At 35.5% G+C, this 27950-nt stretch overlaps 2 protein-coding genes across 7 annotated transcripts in view; one reads left to right on the top strand and one right to left on the bottom strand.

The window, feature by feature from the left end:
* Window positions 1-68: 68 nt before the first annotated feature.
* On the top strand, window positions 69-13242 carry DONSON (DNA replication fork stabilization factor DONSON). The gene is made up of 10 exons (XM_026700567.2): window positions 69-471; window positions 2814-2894; window positions 3427-3630; window positions 6485-6663; window positions 8035-8213; window positions 8296-8413; window positions 8524-8640; window positions 9273-9471; window positions 10665-10874; window positions 11588-13242. The coding sequence occupies exons 1-10, from the start codon at window positions 157-159 to the stop codon at window positions 11723-11725; spliced, it is 1740 nt and encodes a 579-aa protein (XP_026556352.1). The 5' UTR covers window positions 69-156; the 3' UTR covers window positions 11726-13242.
* Window positions 13108-27950, bottom strand: part of SON (SON DNA and RNA binding protein) — a 36402-nt gene continuing 21559 nt past the window's right edge. The window contains exons 7-14 of one of the 6 annotated variants that reach the window (XR_003374051.2): window positions 27123-27233; window positions 25252-25368; window positions 20328-20403; window positions 18066-18147; window positions 17458-17605; window positions 15055-15123; window positions 14761-14876; window positions 13108-14036 (exon numbers count right to left, since the gene is read on the bottom strand). Coding sequence is in view for 2 of the 6 variants with exons in the window: in XM_026700563.2 (XP_026556348.2) it covers window positions 13878-14036; window positions 14761-14876; window positions 15055-15123; window positions 17458-17605; window positions 25252-25368; window positions 27123-27233 (720 nt within the window). In the remaining 4 variants the exon portion in view is untranslated. The other 5 variants (XR_015744350.1, XM_026700563.2, XR_015744351.1 and 2 more) reach the window with 5 other exon arrangements.

Here is a 27950-nt window from a genome sequence, read left to right as displayed (position 1 = left end):
GTGGCGATCCTGAAAGAACTCGCTTCTGATTGGTTGCCTTTTCCGCGGGCAAAAGAAAGGAAGACGCCCAGCTGCTAGGCGGGGCTTCCAAGTTAAGCGCGGATTTTCCCTTGGTCCGCCAGGCTCTTTCCAGCTGCTGTCCCCGACCGAGCGGGCATGTGTTCCGTGGTTCCCGGTTATTCTCCTGGCTTTAAGAAGCCGCCGGAGATACTGCGCTTGAAGAGGAAGAGGTCTCGGAGAAGCGAAACGGTCGCGCTGTCCGGAGAGATTTCGTCCGCGGCAACCCCCAAGGACTTGCCCGTTCCCCCTCGGCTCTGTCCGGGGAGTCGGCGGCGCAACCCCTTCACGAGCGTGGGAAACACGGCTCGTCTCCTGTCGGAACCCAGTCTGGTTCAGTCTTCTACCCGGAAACTTGCAGAAGTAGAGTGGTTAGTGGCGAGGAATGACGTATCCAGCAGATCCGAAAAGCAGGTAAATTGGTCTCTGCCGTCACTGTTTGCAACCCGATTACGTTATTAATCGACCGTGTTGTTGTGCCTAAGGAGTTGAAAAGCAAAAGAACTTTGTAAGTTCTTTGTAAGCTGTTTGGGTGTTGAAATGACTTTTAAATTTGAAGGAAAACGACAGAACAATTAACTACAATGGAACTACTTGCCTCCTGAAGTTATAAATGCTCCAACCCTGGAAGTTTTTAAGAAGAGATTGGACAACCATTTGTCTGAAATGGTATAGGGTTTCCTGCCTAAGCAGGGGGTTGGACTAGAAGACCTCCAAGGTCCCTTCTAACTCTGTTACTCTGTTCTGTTACGATAAAGCTTAAATCATGGTGGGCACTGCTCTCAGTCTTGTGTGCCTGATGGGCATGTTTGAAATGCTAAGAAGATGAGAGCGTCCTACCACATAATTAATAACAATATAATCATTTATGAGAATGAAAATTACAGGGAATAGTGCTTCCCTGTATTTGACCCAGCTATTTATGAAGAAGTTATGATTTATTTATGAAGAATTCCCTATGCCTCCAAAATTTTGGGCCTGGACAATCTAGAACTGCGCCACCTGTGGTCCGATCTAAGCATAGTTCACAAAATTGTTTGCTATAACATCTTGCCTGTCAATGATTTCTTCAGCCTCAATCACACTAATACATGGGCAAACCAATACAAACTCAGGGTCAACTGATACAAACTGGATTGCAGAAAATACAACTTCAGAACAGAGTGGTCAATGCCTGGAGTGCCCTACCTGACTCCGTTGTTACAGCCTCAACCCCTCACAGCTTCAATCTCAAACTGTCTACCGTGGACCTCACCCCATTCCTAAGAGGTCCTTATAAACAAACTCCTTGTGTGTCCAATCACACTTGGCCAATAAAAAATTCTATCTATCTATCTATCTATCTATCTAAAGGGGACATGCATAAGCGCACCAGCATGCCTACCGTCTCCGTCTTACTGTCACCATTTATCTGTATTTACTCCCCTTGTTCTTGTTTATGTTCACACTTATACTTGTTATCTTGTACATGTTTGACAAATAAATAAAATAAAAAATAAAATAAATAAATGTTAGGCTCTTATGGTGATTTCTGTTTTTTTCCTTTGGTTTTTTGAGGGGAAAAAAAAAGATGGCTGCAATCAAGCCAAAATCTTTTTTAAGCCTTCAACATATTTCTTGACTGCTTGTTCCTTTACTGTTGTTGGTTGATCCTAACAGACATAAGCTAACTATCTCTGACATTTCAATTATCAGTTTTAAGACTGAGTGTTCTATCTGTTCTCATTAGTTTGATCATTATATTTCATTAGTTCCGTTTTTTTTTTCATTTTTCTCCTTAATTTTTATTTTATTAACTTTTATTATTCTATTTTATTAGAGCTTAAGTTATTATAGTACAAGGAATCCCAACTGATGATAATTGGAACCAGGAACACTCATAATTGTGGCAACTTATGATGGTAGTTCCTGTTGCCATCATTAAGCAAATCCTGTGTGATCACAGCATCCCACAACCATGTAATTCCCATTTGAGATCTGCTGCCAGCTTTCCCATTTTAACTGCTTGTAGGAAGCTAGTAGAGAAGGTCACAAATGTTATATAATCAAGGGACACTGCAGTGTTTTCATTTTGAGTTGGTCACCAAGTACAGGCCAGGTACACCAAGTTCACATGACTGTGGGAATGCTGCAATGTCTGCAACTATAAGGAGTACCCTTGTTCAGTGCTATTGTAACTTTGAACAAATATACTAAATAAATGTATGGGCAAGGACTACCTGCAGTGTCATCAGCATAGCACAGGTTACTGATATTTTTCCTCCAACTTTAAAACCATACGCCTCACCTTCCAATCCATCTTCCTTTAATATATATTCAGCATATAGATTACATATAGAGTATATAGCCTTATCCCACTTAATCAAATGAGCAATGCCCCAATCAAGAAACTGCCAAAGAGTAAACAGCCCAACCAAAGAATCTCTAAGACCACTCCTACCCAGACAAGCAAGTCACCAGAATATAAATAAACAGCAAACAGCACTCCTTATTAGCACTGATAATGTGCTACCTATTTAAGATGAAACGTCTTTAAGAAGAAAAAACAAGTTCAGAGAGTACCAAGGATCCCTCATTTCCTTGGTTTTCCATATCTGCTTCCCACTTCAGCGTCAGTGTCTATAGATATTGTAATGCTGCTGCTTATCTCTTCTAACAGCTCTCCAAAACTCCTTGTTAAATTCCTTTTTGAAGTTTTTGTTTTTCGTGACTTTGGCTACAAACTGCAAACGATATGGTTTTATTCATTCTTTTAGTTTTTAAAAAGTCATGACAAAGATGGGTCCACAAGGAAGGAAGAACTTTCTGAAATAGCAACTTTTGAAACACAGATCCAAGTAAGTATTTTAATTTCAGAATTTCTAAATACAAAGACACTTAAAATTGGAGAGTGCGGGGTTTACTCTTGGTGCTTGCATATCCCCCATGTGCTGCTCTGAATACAGACTACCCAGTCACCCTTCATATAAACAGGCCTCTTGCAACCATGCATGTTTTCTTATAATCAGACACAAAACTTCCTTTGTCACACTGCAATTTTAATTATATCTTACTTTTTAAAGATAACTTAATCAAGCTCAGAGAGTACAAAGGACCCCTCTGATAATTCAATGTGCATTTTTCTTTAAAAGTACTGGACACTCACCATACACACGATAGCATTGAAGTGTGCTTTTTTTATAAACTTCAGAATTTTTTCTTATGCAGTTAAATCTAGATTTATAGATCAATATCACCCATGCATAATCTAATCCAGAACTAAAATGATAATGCTTAATGTTTGCAAAAGTAGGATATGCTTCTTTGTACACCTAACTGATGGCAGTTTATTGATTTCATTGCTTACTTATCATTTGTTCATTTTTTAAGGACTCTAGTCTGGCCACTTCCAATACTGATGTTCTTTCTTCGTCAAGTTTTGAATTTCCTGCAGACTGGAGTATTAAAACTCGTCTACTAGTCACTTCTTCTCAGTCATTTGCATGGGCAGATCACTTAAAAGCTCAAGAAGAGTCCCAAGGATATATCCAGCATTGTAGAGCAACATTAATAAACTTACCCCAAAGTATCCAGGTAGGTTATGCTATTTAATGCTGTTGGATTAATGAATTGGAATCCGCAATCAATATAAGAGTCAATTCAAATTGCAACTGATTCACATATTTTGAATTGGTATATTTAGTACTTTAAACACTTTAAAATCTGAATGGCTGGTCATATCTTTCTAATACACCTCTACTGCCTGTTTCTTGATGTTTAGAGCTATCTGGTGAACAAGATAATAAAATCTCAACTGTACTACGTTAAATGTTGATGAACAAATTTTTCAGTATTCTGTGAATATGAGGGAGATGTCTTAAGGCACCTTAATGAGTTATCAGTGACATTCAGGATGTTACATCATACAGAAATATGCCTGTGTTTCAACAAATTGCATCAGTTCTTGGAACCACTAATATTTTTCCTTAGTTGCTAATATATGGACGATAGCTAATGCTAATAACAGGCAGCTTTATAAATTCTTGGGGGAGGGGGGCAAGTATTGGGGACTATTTTAATTTGGATGGGCTAGGTAGGGTATGGGATTGAGTAAGCCTTAATTTGCTGTCATGCCCCTGTCAGAGTCTGAATCAAAGGAAGAAGTCGAACAGCTGGCAGGGAATGAGAGTGTGGCTCCGTTGGCTGTGGAGGAGGTTGGGAAAGGGCAAAGTTTGGCTGGGCAGAGCAGGGGGAGAGATAGAACAAGGGAGAGGGAGTTCAGAGGAAGACCCAAGCCAACCTCCTCTTCGTCCTAGAGCACGCAGGGAGGAACAGAGAAGAGAGCAACGTGGGTTATGTGGCTTACGGATTCCCTTTATTAACCACAGCTAGGAAGAGAGTTTATAAGTAAGGTAGGCTGTGTGCAGCAGGCTGTTGGGAGCAAACCTGACTTTATCTTGTGATGTCGTTGCTTATCTGTGTTCCTGGTGTCTTCTCAACCGTTTGAGTTTTGCCGTGCCTTCAAGTCTGAAATTCTTGCTCCTGCCCTGCCAAACTAATTACTTCAGTTTGGCTTGATTGGACTTAAAGTTACAGTTGGTGTTGACCATGTTTTGGACTTAATTTTCTGCAGTCAAAGGCTGTCCCTGTGAGAGTTTTTCTTTAGCCAGGAGGTAACCTGGATTTGGGGGGCAAAGTTGGAGATAATAAAAAGATTCTTATTGATTACCTGACTGTGTTGCCTTTGTGCCATGCCCCGGGTCATCACAGTTGCCATGATAAATTGTTTTGGGAAAGGGGTGATTCTCCTAATTTCTCAATATTTTTGGTATACTGTTGTATTCTTTGTTGGTTCAAACAATACTGCTCTTGCCTGCTTAGCGATTCTCAAAATGACTAATGCTCAGCCCTGTGTCAATTAAATTATAGAATTCTTCAAGACACCAACTCCATCCTTGATTCTTTTTAACATCTACACAGTGTATGATTAGGAGCCAATATATCATCAGTAGCTTGTTGACAGCCAGATCTATTTCTCTGTATCACCCGAGTCATAAAAGACAATATAGTTTCTTGAGTATTTAGACATGGAATGAATCCTGACAAGATACTGAACTATATTTACCTGGGATCTAGAAAGATTACCTATTTTGGATAAAGTTGCATACCCTCTGAAAACTTAAGCGCACAATATAACATTGCTCCAGAAGCCATTTTTTTTAGTGGTCTCAAAAACGCATCTTCATGGAAAATTTATTTCGGGTAGATTACATTGAGTAGAAAGAACTGTACTAGGTGATTAGTTTGCCGCCAAATGAAATTCAAAATTATTTTATAACCATATAAAATCTACAATAGTGTAGAGTGACCCTTCTTTTCTCTCATGTGCAAGCCCAACATTTATTTACTCAATTTTCATCCTACCTTTATTACTTAATAAGTATCTTAAGGTAGCAAACATACCTAATATACCCCCCTGTCCTTTGTTCTTCAAAATAGCAACCCTTTGAGGTGAATTGGACTGAGAGCATAACTGGCCCAAAGTCACCCATCTGGTTATACGTATGTATGTATGTATGTATGTATCATATTAAAATAAAAATTTGGAAATATTCCCTCATTCAATTACAGTTGGCATCAGCATACACATACTTTTTTTTGAAACCAGCTAAGGTTCCATTTCTTCAGCTAGACTTTTAATTAAATCTATATTGCTATGTCTCCTTTTTTTCCTGATTTGTGATTTTATGGTTACAATAAACTAGTAGTTTCTATTTATTAAATAAATTATTATCTAAAATTAATTTTACTAATATAAGCTATTTCATATTTTCATGCGTCTTAAAAGACACACAAATATTTCCATATACTTATAAGTATGAATAATTGCTGCCTTTATATTTTCTTTTAGAAAATAGCTATTGTTAGCATCTCCCAATATGTTTTGGTACAGTGTAAGATATTTTGTCTTTGATATAAAATCTACTTATAAGAAATGCTCTTGAATTACCATAAATAAAAACCACATAAAGGTTAATCTTTATAAAAATGGTATATTCTGCTTTGTGGTGGACCAGCTGTTGATTTACAACAAAATTGGCAAAGCTTCCAAATTATTTTATTATGTCTCTTTATCAGGATAATTGGCATTTAAATGCAAACAAACTATTTAATCAATCCAATTCTTTATAAGTAAATTGCAACTAAGGTTACAGTTGGTTGCAGATTATGGCATGGTACAAAAATCTTAAATATGTTTTAATATATTATAAACATTTATGGATTTAAAACAGAATACTAGGAATAGCTTTTGATCCTTTGAAAAAGTGGAAATATAATGCTGCTATTATCTCTGTTTTATTACATTAACTTTTTTAAAAATCGTTTTCCAATTTACTCAGTAAATAATTTAAAAGTAGCCTTTTTAAAATGATATTTTGATATTTAGGAACCAAAACTTTCCACAGAACTCCGATGTGCTTTCCAGCAAAATCTAGTATATTGGCTTCACCCATTCTTCCCATGGCTTCCACTTTTTCCTCGAATTGGAGCTGACAGAAAAATGGTTGGAAAAAGTCATCCTTGTGCCTTTAATGAAGAACTCCAACAGGTATTCATGAGTGAATGGTGAGTTGAAGTTCTTGGAAATATAAAAAGCTAAGCATAAATTCCATTTCTGAGAGTGCTTTTAAAAGAGATATTTCTCCTAACCAAAATCTGCTTGTGTTTAGACACTTAGAGCAGACCAATGCTATGAGAGGAAAGAGGTATTTCATTTTCCTAGTTCTTATGCTTTTATACCTCTAAAAAAGCAGATCATACTAACATGGCTTTTTGTAAAAGGTAATTCTGTGATTCTTGTACATGCTTGTAGAATATATTACTGTAACACATTCTATATATGGTCTGCTCTTGAAGAGCATTTGGAAACTTTGGTGCAAAATGTGGCTATGTGTCCATCTAGATCAGCAGATATTATGCCTCTGCTCTGTGAGTTATATTGGTCACAAGTTTGCTTCTGGGTTCAATTCAGAGTACTAGTAATGAGCTACAAAGTGCTACATGGCATGGGACTGGATTATTTGAGGGCCTGCCTCTCCCCAATCACATGGTAGAAATTGTGGTGTGTCGTCGCAGGCACTCACAGCCCCTCTTGCGCAAGCCTCATTGCAGGTGCTCATGGCCCCACTTGTGTGAGTGTTGCCACGAATGTTGCAGACACTTGTGCGCATGCACACATGCTCTTGGCCCTCCCCCTTTCCCCCCTCCCCCTGCTCCAGACAGCCAACCTGGAAAGGTTGGGGAACTCTGCTTTACAGTCCTCTCTAAGCAGTTTACAGAGTCAGCATTTTAACGACCTCGGAAGGCTGAGTCGACCTTGAGTCGGTCAAAATCGAACTCTGAACTGCAGTCAGCAGTCAACAGAATTAGCCTGCATACTGCATTCTAACCATGCACCATAATAATTTTCTCTATAGCCATTAGATTAAATTAGGCCTTTATTAGCAAAGAACAATTAAGTTATTTTCCAAAGACCTACAAAACATCTACTTAATCATCTCTTGATGAAAATAAACTTATAATTTATGCAATAATTATCGCGTTCTGTGGATTACTACTTACAGGATTTCATTTTTCCCTATTTTTACGATAGTGAAGTTGGATCAAGAGGGAAACAATAAATAGGCTATATAGAAAATAAGACAAAATTAGACATTTGAATGATGTAAAAAAAAAAAAGACCTGATCTTTAAAATGCCTAATATAACTGAAAAGAACCCAGAATATCATGCAAAGTAGCATGAAAACTAGATAAAACTCCAATTATTTGAATGAAATAAAGGAAGAATAGCACTGGAATTATGAATTCAGGTGATAGTCAGATTTGCATTATTGCTTAGGAGTACATAAATGTGTCAGCTTAAAACAACTAGTTTAGGTTCTTTACTTGTTCTATATCAGGAAGTTGATTATTCTGTTTGTTTCTTTAATTTTCAGGTCTCTCAGTTTTACCTCTCTTTATAACTTGTTGAGAGCCAAGCTGTGTCCCTATTTCTATGTTTGCACTTATCAATTCACTGTACTGTTCCGTGCAGCAGGACTTGCTGGAAGTGATATGATCACTGCATTAATTTCTCCCACAACCAAAGGGTTAAGGGAAGCCATGAAAAATGAAGGTAAAGAAAAGTTATGAACCATGTAAAAATTCCTCTTGTCCATAACCAAGACATAAATCATTCTTTTTTTTTATTTTTATAGGTATTGAATTTGATTTACCGTTACGAGGAATTAGACAAAAAAAATTCAATGGTGCACCTTCTCCTTTAGAAACCGAAGTTGAAAAAGATACTGAAATAATGGGCAATGAAATTGAAGAGTATGTAATCTAATGCTTATAGTGGCTTAATAGGCATTTCTCTTACAACTATTAGCTCTTGTTCAGAAATTGGTCATTTTCAAGTTCTTTTACCATGTTTTGCTACTCAGAGAATTGGAAATGACTGGTGATGGCAGTGATGGCAGTGACGACGATGGACTTTTATGGTTGGTGGAAATGGGAGTTGAAGACAAAATTAAAAAACCAGACACAATTTCTACCAAATTGTATCCTTTTAAGAGTTAAAACATTTTCCTTTAATCAGTGGTTGAATCCGCATTATATTATATGCAGTCTAGGTGATATTAGAATCTCTCTCTCTATAGAAGTACTGAAGTGGCTGTAACTCAGGTAGTCAAGATGGCAGTGTTCATTTTTCAGTTACGGCAAATGGGCTGCTTCAGTTTATCTGGGTGCTTTTAATTTGTTTGTTTGTTTATTTGGAAATTTCCTTCCTCCACCCTTTTTCCCTTAGAACCTGAGGTTGTGTGTCATCGTTCCATTTTTTCTTTCTTGGTTTTCTCTATTTCTGGGAATTCATGACATAATTTTGTTAGTTTTTTCAATAATATTTTTTTTTTTCTGGAAAGCTTCGAACTGGTATATTTAAATATTGTAACTATTTCTATGGAAATATTCACTTTTAATTTGTAGAAATATTTGGAATTCTCCTATATAAATAGCAATCTTTGGTTATCCTTGCAAGCCTCCTCCTGCTTTTCCTGGTTTGCAAAGGTAATAAAAAAAAGTTTAAAGAACATTTATTTGGCTTATTATTGTGCAGCTCTTTTCCCCACAGATAGGTTCATATTAATCTACAATTACTATGTATGTGTGCATCTTCCTTAACTATATGTAGCTGCAAAGAAAAAAATGAGATGAAATTGGATCACCGGCCTGAATCTGTAGTGTTAGTAAAAGGGACAAATACATTCACTTTGCTGAACTTCTTGATCAATTGTAAAAGTTTAGTGGCTTCCGCAGGGCCTCAGGCTGGCATCCCTCCAACATTGCTGTCTCCAGTTGCTTTTAGAGGCGCAACAATGCAGACACTCAAGGTAATAAATTATAATGACATATATTGTTATATGTTGTGTACTATAATCTATTCTAAATACTATGATATAGTGTACACTGTCCAATTTCGGAAAAGAAAGGTAAGTTAGGATGGGTGAGTAATGTGTCCAAATGAACATTTACTCTGGCAAAAAGAAGGGGTAAAGCTGATTCTCACCAATAAATAATCCCTTCTCTGCTATCCCATTCACTATCTGAAAATCTGCTTAGATCAGTTGGTAGACCTTTTAGAATTATTATGTAAGAGGGAGCAGAAGGGACTAAACGGAAAAATAGCCAAATACTGGTTTTCTCCAAACTCTTTTGTAAAATGCCCTCTTTGAAAGTCCTGGCATAGGAAAATGCAGGATTCCAACAATTAAATACAACTCTCAGAAAGCAGACATATTAATAGAATTGCTCCTGATTGCAATACATTCAGCTACAAGGCTATCTCCTTTCCAGTTCTTAATTCAAGATAAGAAATCAATTTATACAGGGGCTCTTCACTTAACAACCATTCATTTAGCAAATGTTTGAAGTTATGACAATGCTGAACAAGTTGAATTTATGAGCAGTCCTCAAGTTGTAGCCCTTGCAGCATCACTAGTCACATGGTTGCGATTTGGTTGCTTAACGATCAGCGTAGAAATGGCAAGTTGTCCTCTACTCACTTTGTAATTATCTGTATTTATTCAAGTACCTGCAATTTATATAAAATTGCAGGGTTTTTTAGAATTTAAAAGAAACTTAGTGTTTTCTAGCACCAATTTGGAAGATTTACACCAGGGGTGTCCAACCTTGGCAACTTTAAGACTTAAAGTTTAAAGTCTTAAAGTTGCCAAGGTTGGACACCCCTGATTTACACTGAAATGTAAATGTATTTATTTTTCACATTTTGGAATCACCTATTTCTCTCAAAGAGGGACTGGACTCTAGTTGCTTCATGAGTTGGCTTTTATACATTTTATACATTTTTCCTACTATTGCTCATCCAAGTTACTCTAATTGGTATGCTCAGATGTAGACCGCTGCTATTTTGGGTGTAGATTTGCCTGGCTTAATCATCCACCTTTGAGCACCAAAGTTTTTACCAATAAGTCTCAAATATCAATTGCCCGTGGTAAATAATACTCCATTGGTAATAGGAGTAAGTATAAATTGCAATTAAGGGTTTTTTCTTCCTCTTTCCTAGGCCCGAAGTATAAATGTGAGAACACAAGCCCGTTCACATTATAAAAATCTATTTAGCTTGGAGATTGTGGGCCCCATCATGCCCCATTGTCTCCATTCTTTGTCCATGCTATTGAAATCTGCTCAAAATGGAACTTTCTCTGCTGTATGTTATACTCATGAACCAACAGCTGTGTTCAACACAGGTATCAGCGACAAACAGCATATGACGGTAAACAAATATGTGCATTTATCCGGGGGGGGGGGACCTTTTGAGAGTTGCTAAAAAATACAACTAGTAAATAACATGCTAATTAGGTTTCCTTCATGTGGTTAGAAGAGCAGGCAGAGAACTATACTGTCAGTACATCAAACTGACAGTATAGCTGGTTATAATTAAAAGCCCGATCAAGTCAGCAATTCAGCGGTTTGAATCCCTAGCGCTGGGTAACAGGGTGAGCTCCCGTTACTTGTCCCAGCTTCTGCCAACCTAGCAGTTCGAAAGCACGTAAAAAATGCAAGTAGAAAAATAAGGACCACTTTAGTGGGAAGGTAACAGTGCTCCATACGCCTTCGGCGTTTAGTCATGCTGGCCATATGACCACAATGTGGACAGCGCTGGTTCTTTAGCTTAGAAACTGAAAAGAGCACTGCCCCCTAGAACCAGAAATGACTAGCATGCATGCACGGGGAACTTTTTTTTTAATTAAAAGACTATATTTCATCTGGACAAAGCAGGCTTACATAACCTGTTTATGTTTCATGAACAATATGGTTAATATTTGTATTTTTTCCCATAGATCTGTATATTTTCAATATCAAGCTATAGATTGGGGATTGCCTTATTTTTCATTGTACTACAGTATAAAGTTTTCTGGTATCTGATATTTGAATAGGTTGTTTTTGTTTATTCCATTGTTTTTGATTATCCCATTTTTTTCACAGGACTCTTATACCAAAGGACTTTCCAATTGTGGATTGCATCCTAACACTTTAAGTCAGCTTGCTCTTAATGCAACACTAGGAAAATCTGCAATACGGCTCCTAGAAATGAGTGATTATCTCTACACATGGAAAACCTAAGCAACTAAATGATAATTTAAAATGGCTTACCAGGAGCATTTCCATGTGCACAATGATCAATGATTTTATTCATTAATAGACTGTATATAATCCGTATATAACTGCTTTGTTATTTTTCTTAAACTTGTAACATCTGAAGTACACATTTTAAATTAAACTTTTAAGAATTTGACATTTATAATTGTGTGGATCTAAGGAAAACAATGTCAATATGTAAAACATTACTATGCCTGTTTCCAAGTTGCCATGAGAAAGGGGGGAGACCTGAAGGAGCATAGGCAAATAAAATCAGAAGCACATTCCAAGCTTCTCTCACAAAGATTGTAACTTAGGCAACCGGTATTCTGCCAGCAAAAATCCTTTATTGGAGAAAGTGATGACACCCAGCCCATGAACTATTTTGTTGGAGAAGCTGAATTATGACACGCCCAGGGGAATTGGGGGGGGAAGACAGGGTCATAGGAGATTGTAAATTACGTGTCTCGGATCATGTCAGCATGTCACTCTTAATAAATCTTTTGAAGTTGAGGCTTATGATTAGGGTGATCAGAAAAATAGCTGGGTAAGGAAAAAATGTTGCAATACTCCCTTCTATTGCCCATGGCTTTTTCCTTTATTATATGTCACACTTCTTAATACAAACGCTGAGGCCTTCAGAGCATCTATACTGCATTATACTAATAGTAGTTTTAACTAGATTACCCTTCAGTAAATGGCTATTATTTAATGGACCAGAAAGGCACCACACCTTGCAGCATCATTTCAGAAATGAAACAAAGATAATAAAAAGAATTTCATATTTTAGGCAGTACTGCCAAAAATCTCTGGGATGGAAAGTCTTTTTTTAAAAAAATATTAATTTTAGTTGTTGCATGCAGCAAGGCATGCTATGAGATTATGAATATTTGAAGTTCTTGGATCCTTTATTTTATATATGTTCATAGTCAGACACTACCTATGGAGAAATTTAGGTTTTCAACTAGTAAAAAGCTACACAATAATTCTGTTAGTAGCTAACAGTTGCATAGTAATTCAGAATTACTTGGGGAAATGTAGCATCTAAACTAATTCCTTTATTCATTTTGAGATTAAATAGTGGGGAACTATAAACTTCAAATGTGGCTATTTGATAAGACTTAGTGATAAATATAGTCATTATTCACCTGCCATATAATATCAACCTTTAATTAAAGGCCAACTAGAAATAGTTCCAACTTACTCTTAGCCATATCTGTCCTTGGAAATATTCCCAATCCAAATAAATCAATAAAACAATTCTTTTAAATTTTTTAAAAAAACAAATTATAAAGCCTAAATTACTACCGTTTTTATATTTCATAACAAAACTGCAAATCTACTACTAATGACTCTTGTTCCAGTGATCAAAATGTACATTATAATATTTTATTAAGTGGCTGGTAAATAAAATGAAGTTATACAGCTTTATTTGACCAAGCGGAATACAACAACAATAGCATCATACATCCTCATCCAATTATCGCTGAATTATTTGTTTACTACAAATGTGTGTAATCAACACCAGGTATTGTGTGTGAAATTAATTACAATTTCCTGCTTCTTTTATGAAAACATGCGGACATTTCATGTTGCAATTCTCATGAGTTCTGACTTACGTTCCCTTTGCATTTGTAGACATTGTTCTTATACAAACATTTTCATATGACATTTTGATAGAGAAATAATAGATACCCTTTATCTGGCAAAGTTGTTGGATTTTGCTTTGATTAAAAATTATTGAATTTTTGGGTCCAATAATTATCTAGTAGTTGTAGGCTTAAAAGACTACATAGTTTAAATAAGCATAACTGAACTTTTCCAAAATTATGGGAACTGCATCATACTACAAAAGTGAAAACTACTGTATTTATATTGAAGATAAAGCTAAAATATTAAAGCAAATTACATTTACTTTCAGACTCACATTAGATGTTTAGTAATTTAAGAAATGGTGGTATGACTGAGATCAATAATATACATAACTAAATGAATTAAATATATTTGCAGGTACAAAAGAAAAGCCTGAAGGTGTTTGTACAGGTTTTTTTACAATGAGATGCTGATGTATTTACAAAAGCAGAACGAAATACCTGTTCTACAGAACAGAAATGTTTGAAATGTTAAAAACAATAGTTTAGTTGTGTGAGGCACTCCTGAAGTTAGTGGTGTTTGCCAAGAGCTCCTTTGGTACTAGTCCCAATGCTTGGAGAGCCACTGTGGCTGCTGTGGCTTTAGCATGCTTCTTGTTTGGGCTGACAAAACTAGGTTTATGTTCAACTCCATTGACCATCACCTATGAGGAAACAAAGAAAAGAAGAAAGTAATACTTTAAAAGCTGAATATATCTTTCATCCCTGTTTTTTAAAAAAGTAGGAACGCCTCCCCATTCTTTACAATATTTAAATGTCATCTACAAATGTATGGCATCTTTTGGGAGAAAAGAGATTGCAAACTTATTTTTGAGTGAGGCTCAAGGATTGGCCACACAAATTAATTAAAAATTAATAGCTCTGAAGCAATAAGCATGCTTTCAATGGGTTAAATCCAAGAGTTTTCATGGGCAGAATGACTTCATTTGAGAAGTTTTCTTCAGTCAGAGAGGAACACTTGGACCAAAACCGTTTAGATAGCGAAATTCAACCGATCTGATGTCTTAATCATTTTTCATTTTATCCTAGTTTGAAAAATTAAAAGGGAAGATAAGCTGCTCAGGATTATTTCTTGCTAAGTTGCTGAGGTAACTTAGGGTAATTGTTCTATGTTATGGCTATATTCTTACTTTCTGCATCCAGGGAATGGCAAATCAAAGAAATAATACTTTCAAATTAGGAAGCCTGTAAGGGGCTCACTGAATTTTAACATCAAAAAGTAGAGACCCATCCATGGGACAGGACCCCTTAATGTGTTTTACTTTTCATGTATTACAAATGCAGACTGCACATGATATTCCAACTAGCTTTCACAGAATTAGGAATCAAGTCAGCATTTTTATATATGTTATGATAATTATAACTTACCTTAAACAGGAAATGTTTCCGATATTCAGGACGATTATCATTCACCAAGACAAATACAGGCGGAGACCATCTTCTTTTATTACAGACTTCCAGCAAAGCTGATACTGGATGTTTGCCTTAGCAAGAAAAAACATAGTTTTAAAAATCTTCCAGGTACATTGAAATTAGAACTGAAACACAAGGAAGACTGCTATGTTTTCATACAAACTGTTTTTTTTTACTCTAACCAGAACAATTGCTGAGACCATTTCTCTCCTCAAATGCAAAGCATGTATCTGTTATCCCAAGTCTTACCTGAAAGATCTTTCACTGTACTAAAAGGCCCGTGTCTCTTTTGTGTTTTCTCTCCCACAGCAACTAGGCCTTGGGGGAAAAAAAGGTTATCTGTTTATTTCTTTCTTAATTTATTTGGTATTTAGTAACATTTTTATATCACAATCATACCTTTTAAACCAACAACTGTAAATGAAGAAATACTACTAACACTTGCAAAAAGAAAAATGCCATTTCCAATCATCACCCCCACCAATTTTTAACCAATATACTCAAGTCACCATAATGCAATGCCTTACCATTTTTTCTCATATGCAAGTAATTTTAATTTTCATTAAGCTTGATTCATTAACAATTATCCATAGTGCATTCTTACATGACCTGCAGCTCGAGAGATTCCTTTCAGGAATCTACTTTCGTTCATCTGGTTAACATCTGTACCACAATGTCAGAGTGCAGAAAATGTTAATAAAAAATTACTGGTATATTTAATGTATCTTCAGCTTTCTAAAACTCTATGCTCAAAATACTATTTGTGTATATATGCCTATATATACAAGGGATAAGACGCTGAGCTTGTCGATCAAAAAAGTCAGCAGTTCAGCGTTTCGAATCCCTAGCACTGCATAATAAAAGTGAGCTCCCATTACTTGTCCCAGCTTCTGCCAACCTATCAGTTCGAAATCATGTAAAAATGTAAGCAGAAAAATAGGGACCACTTTGGTGGGAAGGTAACAGTGTTCCGTGCACCTTCAGCGTTTAGTCATGCCGGCCACATGACCACGGAGATGTCTTTGGACAGCGCTAGCTCTTTGGCTTTGTAATGGAGATGAGCACTGCCCCCTAGAGCCAGAAACGACTAGCACATATGTGCGAGGGGAACCTTTACCTTATATATGCCCATATATGTATAGTCAAAAGATATTTATTATCTGAATATTTAGTATTCCAAAGAAAGCTTAAATAAAATATGACAAGCCAAACCCAAAAAAAAAAAAGAAATTTAAAATTAACTAAATTATGAAATTACAATGGTGACCTTGGTACTCATCATTAATTGGTTCTGAGAGGCAGGATGAGTACCAAACAAATATTTCCCATAAGGAATAAAGTGAGTCACAAGGGAGCCAACAACGGCAAGTTCTAGGAGCCATGGTGGTGCAATGATTAGAATGCAGATTACTTTTGATGACTGTCAGCTGCCAGCAATTTGACTCACTGGCTCAAGGTTGATTCAGCCTTCTATCTTCCTGAGGTTGGTAAAATGAGGACCCAGATTGTTGGGGGCAATATGCTGACTAAACTACCTAAAGCACTACGTAGCAGTATATAAGTCTAAGTGCTATTGCTATTGTGCGTTGAGTATTACACAATGACAACTGGGGCAAAACTTTCGTGTCAAAATGCACTGAGTACCAAATTTGAACACAGTTGAGTACCAAGGTATCATTGTACTTTATGAATAAAAATATTGAGATCATAACATACTACATCACTTATAAAGCCTACACAGTTCAGGACCAGTTAAATGTTGGACTTCTTCTCTCCAATTGTCTCTGCTTTCCCCACTAAAACCAACAGAATTGCTCCAAATCCCATCTATTCAACAGGATTATCCTGCAGGACAGACCTAGAAGTTGTACCCTGTTCCTAAGCCTTGGAATCGAAATCACCCAAATTTTGTTGGCCTTGTGCAAAGGATCAATGACTTGAATATTCCTATTAGCATCTGGGCCAGGAGGTTAAGCAAGGCACACTGTTTATTCTGCTTGAAGCAGAATGGTTTTTTTTCACTCTAGGCATATGTTAAGAGTATGGTCTAACACCACACACGCAGCACATTGTGTGTGTGTGTTGGTGTGTGTGTGATTACTAGTAATTACTAATAATAAAAATGTAAGACAACACAAAGCATAGAAAAATGTATACATTTGTAAGGTCGTAAAATTATTTTTGTATTTTTTTACATGTAGTTTTACAAGATTTCTGGAAATCTTAAGTTTCTGGTCATATACACAAATGTAGCAGTCTATCTTTGAGCAGGCAAGAATTCCTGGTCTTATATATTAGTGTTGTTGTAGGCATCACAGAAATGTCAGTAAACTACTTAATACAGTTTAGGACACTAAACTGTACCTACATGCCCTTTTTATGGCTTGTCATGTATGCACTCTCAAACGGAGTTCAGCCAATCCATCCAGCATGCTTCCTAAAGAGATTATGAAGTTCTCCTACCTCGATGTAAGAACTGGCGACAGAGGACTAGGAATTTTTTTTTTCTGTGTGCTCCCCAGCTAAATATTTATCCCTAGAAATTTGTAATAGCATTCTCCCGAATGGGTTTTAGAAAACAGTCAAGACATAATTGTTTCAAAGCACAGGTGACCGTTCATATTAGAATTGTAGACTGAACTGGACACTCACCTTTCCGATCCGTTTTAAAATCAACTAAAATAGGCTCCTTGTTTCCTTCTTTGTTTTTTCCCAAGCCCTCTCCTTCTCTCCATCCCATCTTCCTCATGAGTTGGGCTCCCATTCCTCCACTAACAGGGGCAGCTCTGAGAAACTGATCCTACCCAAGCGGGGAAAAAAGGGGAAAAAGAACACCTTTGTTTAACACACTTTTAGAAAAACTGTAGACCTTTCTAACATTTTCAGCAATGAGTTCATATGCATATCCTTTTGCATTCATCTAGAAAACTTCAATGGATTGTTTCAAATTAAAAGTATAATTAAAACAAGCAAAAACTTATTTTTATAGATATATTACTTACTGAATAAAACATACTCCTTTACCAATTACATTTTCAGAAACAATCTGGGCCTTTGAAAACCAATTCCCTCACAAAACTCCTCATGCATGATAGAAGCATCTTTAAAAGAAAAAAGCTTAGCCATACAGTTCAACAGTAGCACGGGACAAATGTTTTGAAAACCTTTAAAAAAATCATACTATTAGTGAGAGTATATCAACTGTACTAAAATGCTTTCTGCTTTATAGTTCTTTAAAAACTCCTTAAACGTTTACGTACCTAGGCCTCGATGCTGCAGTGTTGTGAATAGTAGGGCTGGCATTGACCGTGGCAAGAAGGCAGCTACAAGGCAGATTTGGCCCTGAAACAAGTTTCCATATAGAGGGGTGAAAGTTCACAGGCTATTCTGTGAACTATCATCTCTCTTTTTGCCCCACCCAAGGACCCAACACAACAAACTGCTTGTGTTGATGTATGTAGATATACACACACACAAACACATAAGTACATACATATATTTATGTGTCTGTGTGTGTAGTATTAGCACATCATTTTTAAAATTTAACATACCAACTATACATAGAAACCCCTGCTTTCAGTCTACATTTCAATGACTGAAAATAGGCACTGAAAGTGAATTGAGTGTACAGTAAATAGGTTTGTTCTTCAGCACAGAAAATCATGACATACGCACACACACTGCAGTACTAATCTCTGTATCCCTGTTAAGAAAGCAAATTGTAGTGATTCCAATAACGTATGTAACATGAGTTCCTCAAGTATTAAATCAGCCCATATAATACAATTAAACAGATGTCTGTATACCATGCAAATGAACATTACTTTGGAAAAAGTGTTCTTATGTAAGAAAAGGCTAAATGAGGCAAACATTACCTCTCACAGAAACAGTTTGACTGGTGCAAGCCATGCAGTTTGTGTACACAGAAACATGTTAGCTGATGCCAGTTACCAACTGCTTCGAGTTGATACACCTCTAGAGTGGCTTTTACTTACTTCCATTTTCATCCTCCCCTCTCCTTTCCACGAACCTCTCATTAGAAAAGGGCAACCATGCAGAGTATGATACAAACCCCAGTCAATGTCACCCAGGGCTCCGACTCCTCTTTTGTACCTGCTTTGCAATGATAGAATGTTCATCAACAATGTCTGTTTCATCACCAATGTGTATCCAGTTCACAAAAATGCCAGGGACCTATTGTTTCAGAAAGGTCTTTGAGGTTGCAAGAATTTATCAGACACTGCCCTAATTATTGGGGGCAAAATAAAAAGAAGACTTTTTGTTTGAAATGCAGGTGAGCACAATCCTAAGTAGTCTTTTTTTTTCTACGAAGATGAAATATAACCTGGACGGTTTAAAAAAAAACCCTGAAGTACAGCACAACATTTTTGAAGAAGCACTGTTTTCTAATTGCGCATCAAGCTGATTATAACACTATGTTCACAGGTTATCCAGTTGTAGAATTCAATCCAAAGGAAAACATATGTGCCAAAGTCCAGTGGAAAAAAGAACCGTTTTTGTCTAAAATCCCCAAATCCTTTTTAATCTGTGCTTAATTAGGTACTGAAGTTTATGGTTTCTAAGGGGAATCTTAATATTTATTCTGTTGTTCTTGAACTGCATATTACAACTCCTTGTCAAACACTCCAGGCATTTTAATTCATGATATGGATTATTTCCACAAGCCTTTATAATCCTGCAAATTACATCTAACAGCAGTTGATGTCAAATACTACACTGATTCATCTACAAGAGAAAACTATATGAGCTATTTTCGGCCTCATACCCCCTCCAGATGCTTTGAACAAGGCCTATCTATTCCAGCTTGCACGTATCTTGCTCTGGAAACCATTTGGCTAGTAAAAACTAACTAAAATAAAATGCCTGTTAAGTATATACAAGTAATATGCTATTTTATTTACAATGCTAAACAATCACTATCAGAAAGTTGAACAAGTACTTGAAATAACATTACATGGTGACTATGTTATTTCACAGTACAGAGGAACTAAATCTACAATACTATTAATATATTTTCCAGTACAAAGGTACAGTAAGTCAAGATTGCTTATTATTGAAATAAATAACTATAAAGTCAACAAATGATGTGGGAAACGTGTAAAAGTTTTTAAATTCTGAATTGTTTTGCTCTGACTATATTGCTTCTATGGCAATTTGTCTTTAAATCTCCCTATACTAAACAAGACTTTTTATTTAATTTATTTATTTTATTTATTTATTTATTAGATTTGTATTGCCGCCTATTCGCCATGGCTACTCAAGTGAAGTAGTAAATTTCTTGTAACTAGCTAGGGCAAGCCATTTCTTCTTCCTACTGTAAAAAAAGGCTGACAGGTCTACAATCAGTTTACAGGACAAGCAAATGAAATCTAATAAAAGCACCTAGCAGTAAGAATGCCTGAGAGAGGAAGTATTCAACACCACTGTAATGGAAAAAAAAATGATATTCAGACTGGTGCAGGTATAGTTAGGAACGAAAGAGGTAAGAAATCACAATTTACCAGATTCATTCAATGCCAAGAAAAGCCCACACAAATGGGAACGCCAAGACCCAATCCTGGGTGCAAGGGTGAATACCTATAAGAAAAACACAGAACGAACTACAGTGAGCAGACCATGTCTGCCACTGACTATTTCTGCAAAGTTTGTAATTACTTCAGAAATGAAACTTCACTTAAACCAATGTTAAGTATTTAAAGAATATTGTACCAAATCAATATTTCTCACATACAGTAAACAACATTTCTTATGGCCATGTGTAAGAGACAGTGGTCTTCATTATTATTATTTTTTACTTCTAAATGGACACAAACATGATTGGGGAATGGGGAGAGTGAAGTTGCCAGAGTTGCCTTTATTATCTATAACAGTGTTATGCTAAAGAAGGAGCAATAGTAAAATGAGGGGAAAAATAATGTGGATGGACACTGCAGCTAAATTGAGTATCACAAAAACTCACATTTACTGCTGAAACCGCTATGTGTGCTTATGTATGTATGTGCACAGTCTTTTATTATATTTGAAATGTAGAATATCAAGGCTACTAAAATGATAAAGGCCCACAATAATATAGAAAAAGGAATTGCAAATGGAGCTGAAATTCTAATTTCCAATTACTGGAAATATATCTAACTCCATTCTCTTATCTGGATTCAGGGCAGACAATCCTTTTTTTTTCTAATCTGCATTCTGTAGCCACAGTGTCCACAACATCAGGAATATATCATTGAAAAATGCTTCCAGAGTGCTAAAAGGCAGTTCACTGTGCTTCTAAATTTTTTTCCACAAAGATAAGAAGCCTTGCTCCAAAGCATATTAACGACAGAAATCAGATCATTACTTCCATGACGGAACATTAATTAGCCCTTACATGAAATCACTAATTACGTTCTTGTCTGCTTTTAAGCTGCAGGTAAAATAAAGTGTATTTTTATCATTACACTGATCTAATATAGGAGTATCATCAGGCGTTGGTTTAAGCTCCTAAGAAGGTCCAAAATCAGGAGTATTCCAACCTTTGCAAATAGGAGAAATCTATATATCAATCCTGTTCTTAAGTGCCCCCTCCCCAATTGTTTTGTTATTACACAAATGCTTACTTTGTTGGAGGATCTTGCATTGCTTTCAGGAGAGAGTAATATTGGCAGGCATTGATTTCTGAAGTAAGGGAAGATTATTATAGCATACCATTATGCTTTCTCCTATACATTTTTCACCTGGGAACTCCTGGTCGGGTTTCCTGTTCATTGTAGCAATCGTGTAAGATCAGCGCTGTCAGTCCCTCCAGATGAAATCTAGGTCCTCCTGAAGGGGGACAGAGTACTGGGACAGGGGAAGCTTCAGAAGAGCACAGCATTCAGAATATCCAAGGAAGTCAACTTCCAAAAAACTCGCTTTATTCAACTTCAGCACTCAACCTAGTAATAATTCCTAAAAACACCAAGCACTGGTTCTCCTAGATCTATCATGCTTATCCCATTTTCCTTCAAGAGAACAGTCTACCGTTTTCTTCGTTGGTGAAAAAAGTAAATTAATTTTTTGTATCCCAACTTTTCTTTTTGAAGTAGGAAATAACTGGTTATATGAATTTGGTTACCATTATAAACTAAAAGATTATTTTTGATAGTAATATACGGGACACTGTCTGAAAATCAAGGGCAATTTAGTTTTATTTGTTATTAAGGCTGTGCTCCTAAACATGCTTACTTATGGAGTAAATCTGAAAAAATATGGTGGAATACGGACTGCTATTTGAGATACCAATCTCTACTGAACAATTAGTATTGTTTTATTTCTATTTTGGCCTAATATTTAACAAATACCCTCTTCAAGAAATCACCGTGATTCAAAAAGCAAATAAATACAGTAAGGCTAAAAAGAAATGTGTTCCACATGTACTGTGAAGAATTTAATATTTGTGTATTTGTGAACTGATTACATCATTGATGATAATGCAAACAGACTGAAATTGTTCTTTCTTCAAAAATATCAAAAACCCCTAATACCCAAACATTTTAAATTACATTGCTTAAAATTCAAGCAAATAAAAACACAAATTGCTTTTTAAAATTGGCTTGCTTTCTACAACGTAAAGCACATTAACAAACATAACCCTCTGCGTATCCTTCTCTTATTTTAAGTGATAGTTAAATTTCAATGTAAGTTTTTAAAAAAACCTTATACAATGTATACTTAAAATTTCATTTCTCAGAAAAATTACCAATAATTTACCAGAGTCAACTGACATACCCAACACCTATTCTTTTAAGAAAATGGTAAATATTTATTATATGTAATAAGAGTAAATTTATTTGTTTTTCATATGATTTCACTTGCAAAAAAATTAACAGCCTGATCATATGCAGCATTCAAGTCCTACTGAGTGTCAACAATCTTATTTGCTAATAATCTTATTTGCAACTAAACTTAAATGCTGTAAGAAAGACTTTTCATTCAGGAATTCTGTATGCATATAGGTTGTATATAACAATTGTATAGATTTTGTCATCTTTCTTACTTCATTCAAGAAACCAACATTTCTGGTAATACAATTGAAACCTCTCAAGTGAAGAATATTCAGGGATATTACACACTCAACAAAATCTAACATTTACTGCTTCAAGGTGCTTTTGATTTGCCTATTCATTGGGAAAAAAATCATCATTCTTACAAGGAGACAGCTCCAATAACAGAGTAATTTCTCATATACATAGACCTCTAAATTTGGGTGATAATGTGGAGACATACAATATCACAGAATTAAAAAGCTCAACATTCTTATCTCATAAATCTCTGAGAAATCTTCTACCCAACTATCTTCATAGCAAAGGTGATAGAAATCACACGATGCAAACTACATCAATCCACAAACAGAGCTGCAAGAGTTTCATCTCCATATATTTGTACATCCAACAAACACCTTTTATTAAAAAAGTACCTACTCTATGTACCAGGCCTCCAATAACTGTTCTACTCAAGTAATGAATAATTGCCTGAGAGTTGTATGAGGTGAAGAAAAAAAGCAATATTATATGTGATTCCCCTAATAGACTATATTATAAATGAGAGATTTATAATCCAAAGCATATAATATAAAGATTACTGTAAGTATAAGAGACCTGAACAAAATGCTTGGGGTTAAGAAAACTAAGAGTCAATTTCTCCTATATTAGAATCCTTAAAAACAGAAGCAGTAGCAGCTACATATATGTACACTACATACATTAATTTCAAAGCTTCAATCTTCTGTGAAGAATACCTATGAGCAGTCCTCAGCTGTCAACATTTTGAAATAGGTGGGAAGGGCTAATTAAGTAGTTACAAAATGTTCACTGCTTAAAAAAAGATATGCCCCTAGATGTGTCACTCAGGCATCTTGTGAAAAACAAGGAAAAAAAGTTATTGCAACATCTTCTGGGATGTCATGATTCAAGATTTTTCAATTTTTTCAGCTTTCATTAAAATTAGCATGTACCAATTAGGTACTCTGCCAATTATATTATAGAAAGTATGGCCTTTTTTGTGAACTGTACATGGGTGCTGAATACCAGGCATATAATGGAAGTGAACTTTTTGTTAAAATGGCTGCTGTAAGTTAATAATTACCAACAATTCTCCACTTTTATTTCATAGAGAAAACCCCTTCATGAAGAAATATTTACATATAGTGTATTTACAGTATTTCCCATATAGTTTAATTACAAAAGTGTAAAAGTATATAATACATTTTATCAACAAAACACAAATATAAAACTCTGGTTACTGTATCTAAATGCACTGATTCAACTACAATGCTTTTAAAAAACAAGCAGGCTCCAACTAACAGGGCTTTGAAAAAAGCCAATCAGAATTAGACAATCATAAAATTAATTGATAGATCAGCGAGCATGACAAATATATAAATAATTGTTTATTCAGACTGTAAAAATGTACTTGCCAAGCATACAATCCCACAACATAAGGGACTTTTGAACTTTCCAAAACTATAAATTCTCAAACTATAGTTCCTACAATCTTAACAGCACCTTTATGATTTCAGCTATAGAAACAGCAGATACAACATAGGCTCTGTGAGCGGATCAGTACCAGCCATATAAAACCCAACTGTAAAAACTATCCAAACAGTCTTTATTTTCATTATCTTTGCATTGTTTCTGAGCAACTAATAAATGCAAATAAATGTGTGTTACTCTGCCGCTGCCCTATTAATATGCACAATCGTATTCTGCAGTCAAAGGAAAAAAACCCTCTCCTCAATTTGCAAAGACTACATGTCTACTTTCATTAACTTGCCTCCTACTGATGTCCCCATCCAGTATGGGCCATTGTTCTTATGATTTAATAAAGATAATGATAATAACTTCTTAATGTTGCCTTTACAATCTAGAAAACCCTAGAATCTTCTCCTAAGCGCCAAGAATACTGTTAGTTCAGGCCAGAGTTCGGCAAACTTCTAATTCTCCACTTTGAAAGATATGCACAACAAAAGCAAGCAAGTGAATTTTTACAGCCATATTGACCATTGAGTTCCTATCCAAATTGTACTGAAATCAGCATCAAGACTCAGCTTAAACTAATAGAAAAGCCCATAGAATTGGAACCACATTTCAAGACAATTTCAGCACAAAGTAACAGTAACCCTAGGAGAAATTATAAGTTATTTCTAAACAGGTGAGCACATATCAGTCTCCCAGTTTCTAAAGTCCGCCTATCAAACCACTATTAACACAAGAGCTATTAAGCAGTGTAAATACAGAATTCAAAACACATTGTGACAAAACACAAAAATAAATGCTTTTAATTTATTTTTCTGCATATATTTTAGGATGTTATTAATGTCCTAAGAGTATCAGTATCACTTCTTCCAGTGATTTCAAAGGAATTTAAATTGTGACATTTGGACTCATCTGTCTGAATATCATCTACCTTTTTAACCCATGCTTGGGGACCGCTGTTGGATAACTGTTCAGAAGTCAAGACCTGTGCTCCAGTGCTGCCTGTAAAATGACCTGGTATAGTATTCAGCTCAGCCCAGGCATCAATCTGCAATTACAAAGGAGCATATTAATTAATTAAAATATTTCCAAGCACTAAGAATATATCAAAATAACTTCCTTGTTGTAGTGATTCTTGCTATATCAATTTAAGTCTTGGTACATTTCATTTCAAAACAATTTAAGATAATACTTTCTGAAAAACATTTCCAAGAGTTAACATTATTTCAGTATTTAAATGTTAAGTTATGACTATTTGAAGAGCAATAGAAGAATATAGATGGAACAATATAGATTCCTCTCTGAGCGGGGAAAATCCCTCAGAACTTTCGGAAAACTGCAGAAGGTTCACTCTTTATTTTGATATAAACCTTACTCTGTACCTTAGAGTGTGACCTTATCTTACTATTTCCTAAGGCTTTTGACCAGCTATGCTACAATACAGGTAGTCCTTGACTTACGACCACAATTGAGCCCAAAATTTACGTTGTTAAGTGAGACATTTGCTGAGTGAGTTTCACCTCATTTTATGACCTTTCTTGCCACAGTTGTTAAGTGAATCACTGCACTTGATAAATTAGTAACATGGTTGTTAAGTGAATCTGGCTTCCCCACTGACTTTGTCAGAAGGTTGCAAAAGGGACATGTCACGTTTTTCAGTGGCGTTGTAACTTTGAAAAGTCACTAATTGAACTGTTGTACGTTGAGGACTACCAGTAAATTGTTGATGGTCCTTAAAAACTTGGACATACCAGGCTACCTTATTTGCCTACTGAAGAATTTATAAGGGATCTATCAGAAGCAACAGTTAGAATGGAATACAGTATTGAGTAACTAAATGCTTTAAAACCAGGAAAGGAGCGTGCAGTAATGATTCTTAAACTGTTTGACTAAATTACCCCCTTTCCCAATGTTAAATAATGTTATTACAGAAGATAGAATAAATGACTATACATTATACATAAATGGTGGAAAATGGGAGAAAAAGTTTGGAATTTGATAAACCATTAACTGAAGAGGGAAAAATGGATAGCAAAAATTTAAAATGTATAAACATGGGCAGAAAGATAGTGGATTGTATGAATCTTGCTGCACAAAATGAACAGAAGTTAAATTGGCTACACATAAGTCTGAGGCATACCATTTTATTAATCAGAAGTTAGTTTGGTGTATCAGGAGAAACATAAAAATTGAATGCAGTGGGAATGTGTTATTTTAAAATTTTGTGTTGTAAAAAAATAAGGTTAGGAATGAATGGCATGTGAATATGGATTTAATTCACAACTGAAAACAGTATAAAAGAGATATAGGTGATTTGATCATGTAGAAATAATGTATAAGAATTGAAATGAAAAACAAACAAGTGAAGCAAGAATTAGGAAGGAGAAGATCAAGGAAACTGACATTGGATTCAGTAAGATCCTCTAAAAAGTGAGAAGTTTAAAAACAAAAGCAATTTTGAATCAGTACATTTATATAGTCAAAGAAAGGACAGTTTTCCAAAACTGAAAGGCATGGAGAGGTAAAGAAAAAGATGCAGATACAAATTAGATTTCATCATTTTCTTTCAATTTTGCTTATTTTTTTATTTTTATTTTTGCTTTTGTTTTGCTTATCACTCATCCTAAGGAAACAATTAAATGCGTATTTATATATGGGAACATGTAAACAGCATTGTCTTAAAGAAACTTAAAAGTTTGAAATTAATACTGCCATAAATATGTAAAACTGGTAAGATTTTACATCCTTCAGTTTTTAATAAAATTTTCAAGATAAAATAGGGAAATAGAAACTATAACTTACCCGTTCTTGTGCCCGATTTAACAAGCACATTGCCTCCAAATCAAATGTATTTTCCGTTAGTCTCTTTTGGGCTATTGTCCGTTCATTCAGTGCTGATGAAATGTCCACAGGCTGAAAATAATAATAAAAAAATATTATCTTTACTCCATGTACTTAGGTAAACATTCTCCTACAGAGGAATACAAATTTTTATCTAATTACAAGCCAATGTTGTGCCCGCTAGGTTGGCCCGTTACCCTGCTGTTTGGCAAGCTGCACCACTTGCTAGTTTGCTTCAATTCAAAGTGTTGGTTATCACCTTTAAAGTTCTTTGTAACATGAGACCAGGTTACCAGAGGAATAATCTCATTCCAATGGGATTGGTCTCCAACCACATTAGCAGAAAGGACATCATCCCAATGGTCAAGGAATTCTGGCTGCCATGGCACATGCCTTCTGGAACATCTTACTCCCCAAGATGATCTGCAATAATACCTTTAAACCATCAAACATCTGCCTGTGTCAGGTCCTGGATAAAAACGCCAACTCCAGTGTAACTATCTGACTGTATAATCAGCCATAAAAATAACTTTAATAACACAATATATAGCCTATTCTAATTGTCAAATTATATGCATGGGGCGGTTGCTTTTTCTTATTTATAAAAGCATACATTTTCTAAAATGGAATTTATATTTCAACTTTCCTCTGGAATTTGTATCACTAAAATAACTAGTTTGACAACTTGACTGGAGCAGGGGAACAATCTAAAAACAGCCCATACTTAATTGAGAATTGTTCAGTTTGCATACTAGGTTATAATCTAATGTCTCTACATTTAATGAAAGA

The sequence above is a fragment of the Pseudonaja textilis genome, chromosome 7, assembly GCF_049901715.1.
Source record: "Pseudonaja textilis isolate UNSWEBS1 chromosome 7, rPseTex1.2, whole genome shotgun sequence".
In the NCBI taxonomy this organism is placed as follows: domain Eukaryota; kingdom Metazoa; phylum Chordata; class Lepidosauria; order Squamata; family Elapidae; genus Pseudonaja; species Pseudonaja textilis.
Note: the sequence above shows the minus strand (reverse complement) of the source record. Positions and strands in the feature narration are given on the sequence as shown.

Excerpts from the sequence above, each read along its gene's own strand:
- DONSON (XM_026700567.2), top strand. The coding sequence starts at position 157 with ATGTGTTCCGTGGTTCCCGGTTATTCTCCTGGCTTTAAGAAGCCGCCG. Across the intron at positions 8,214-8,295 it reads GGAAGCCATGAAAAATGAAG|GTATTGAATTTGATTTACCG; the intron begins GTAAAGAAAAGT and ends TTATTTTTATAG. Across the intron at positions 8,641-9,272 it reads GACACAATTTCTACCAAATT|CTGCAAAGAAAAAAATGAGA; the intron begins GTATCCTTTTAA and ends AACTATATGTAG.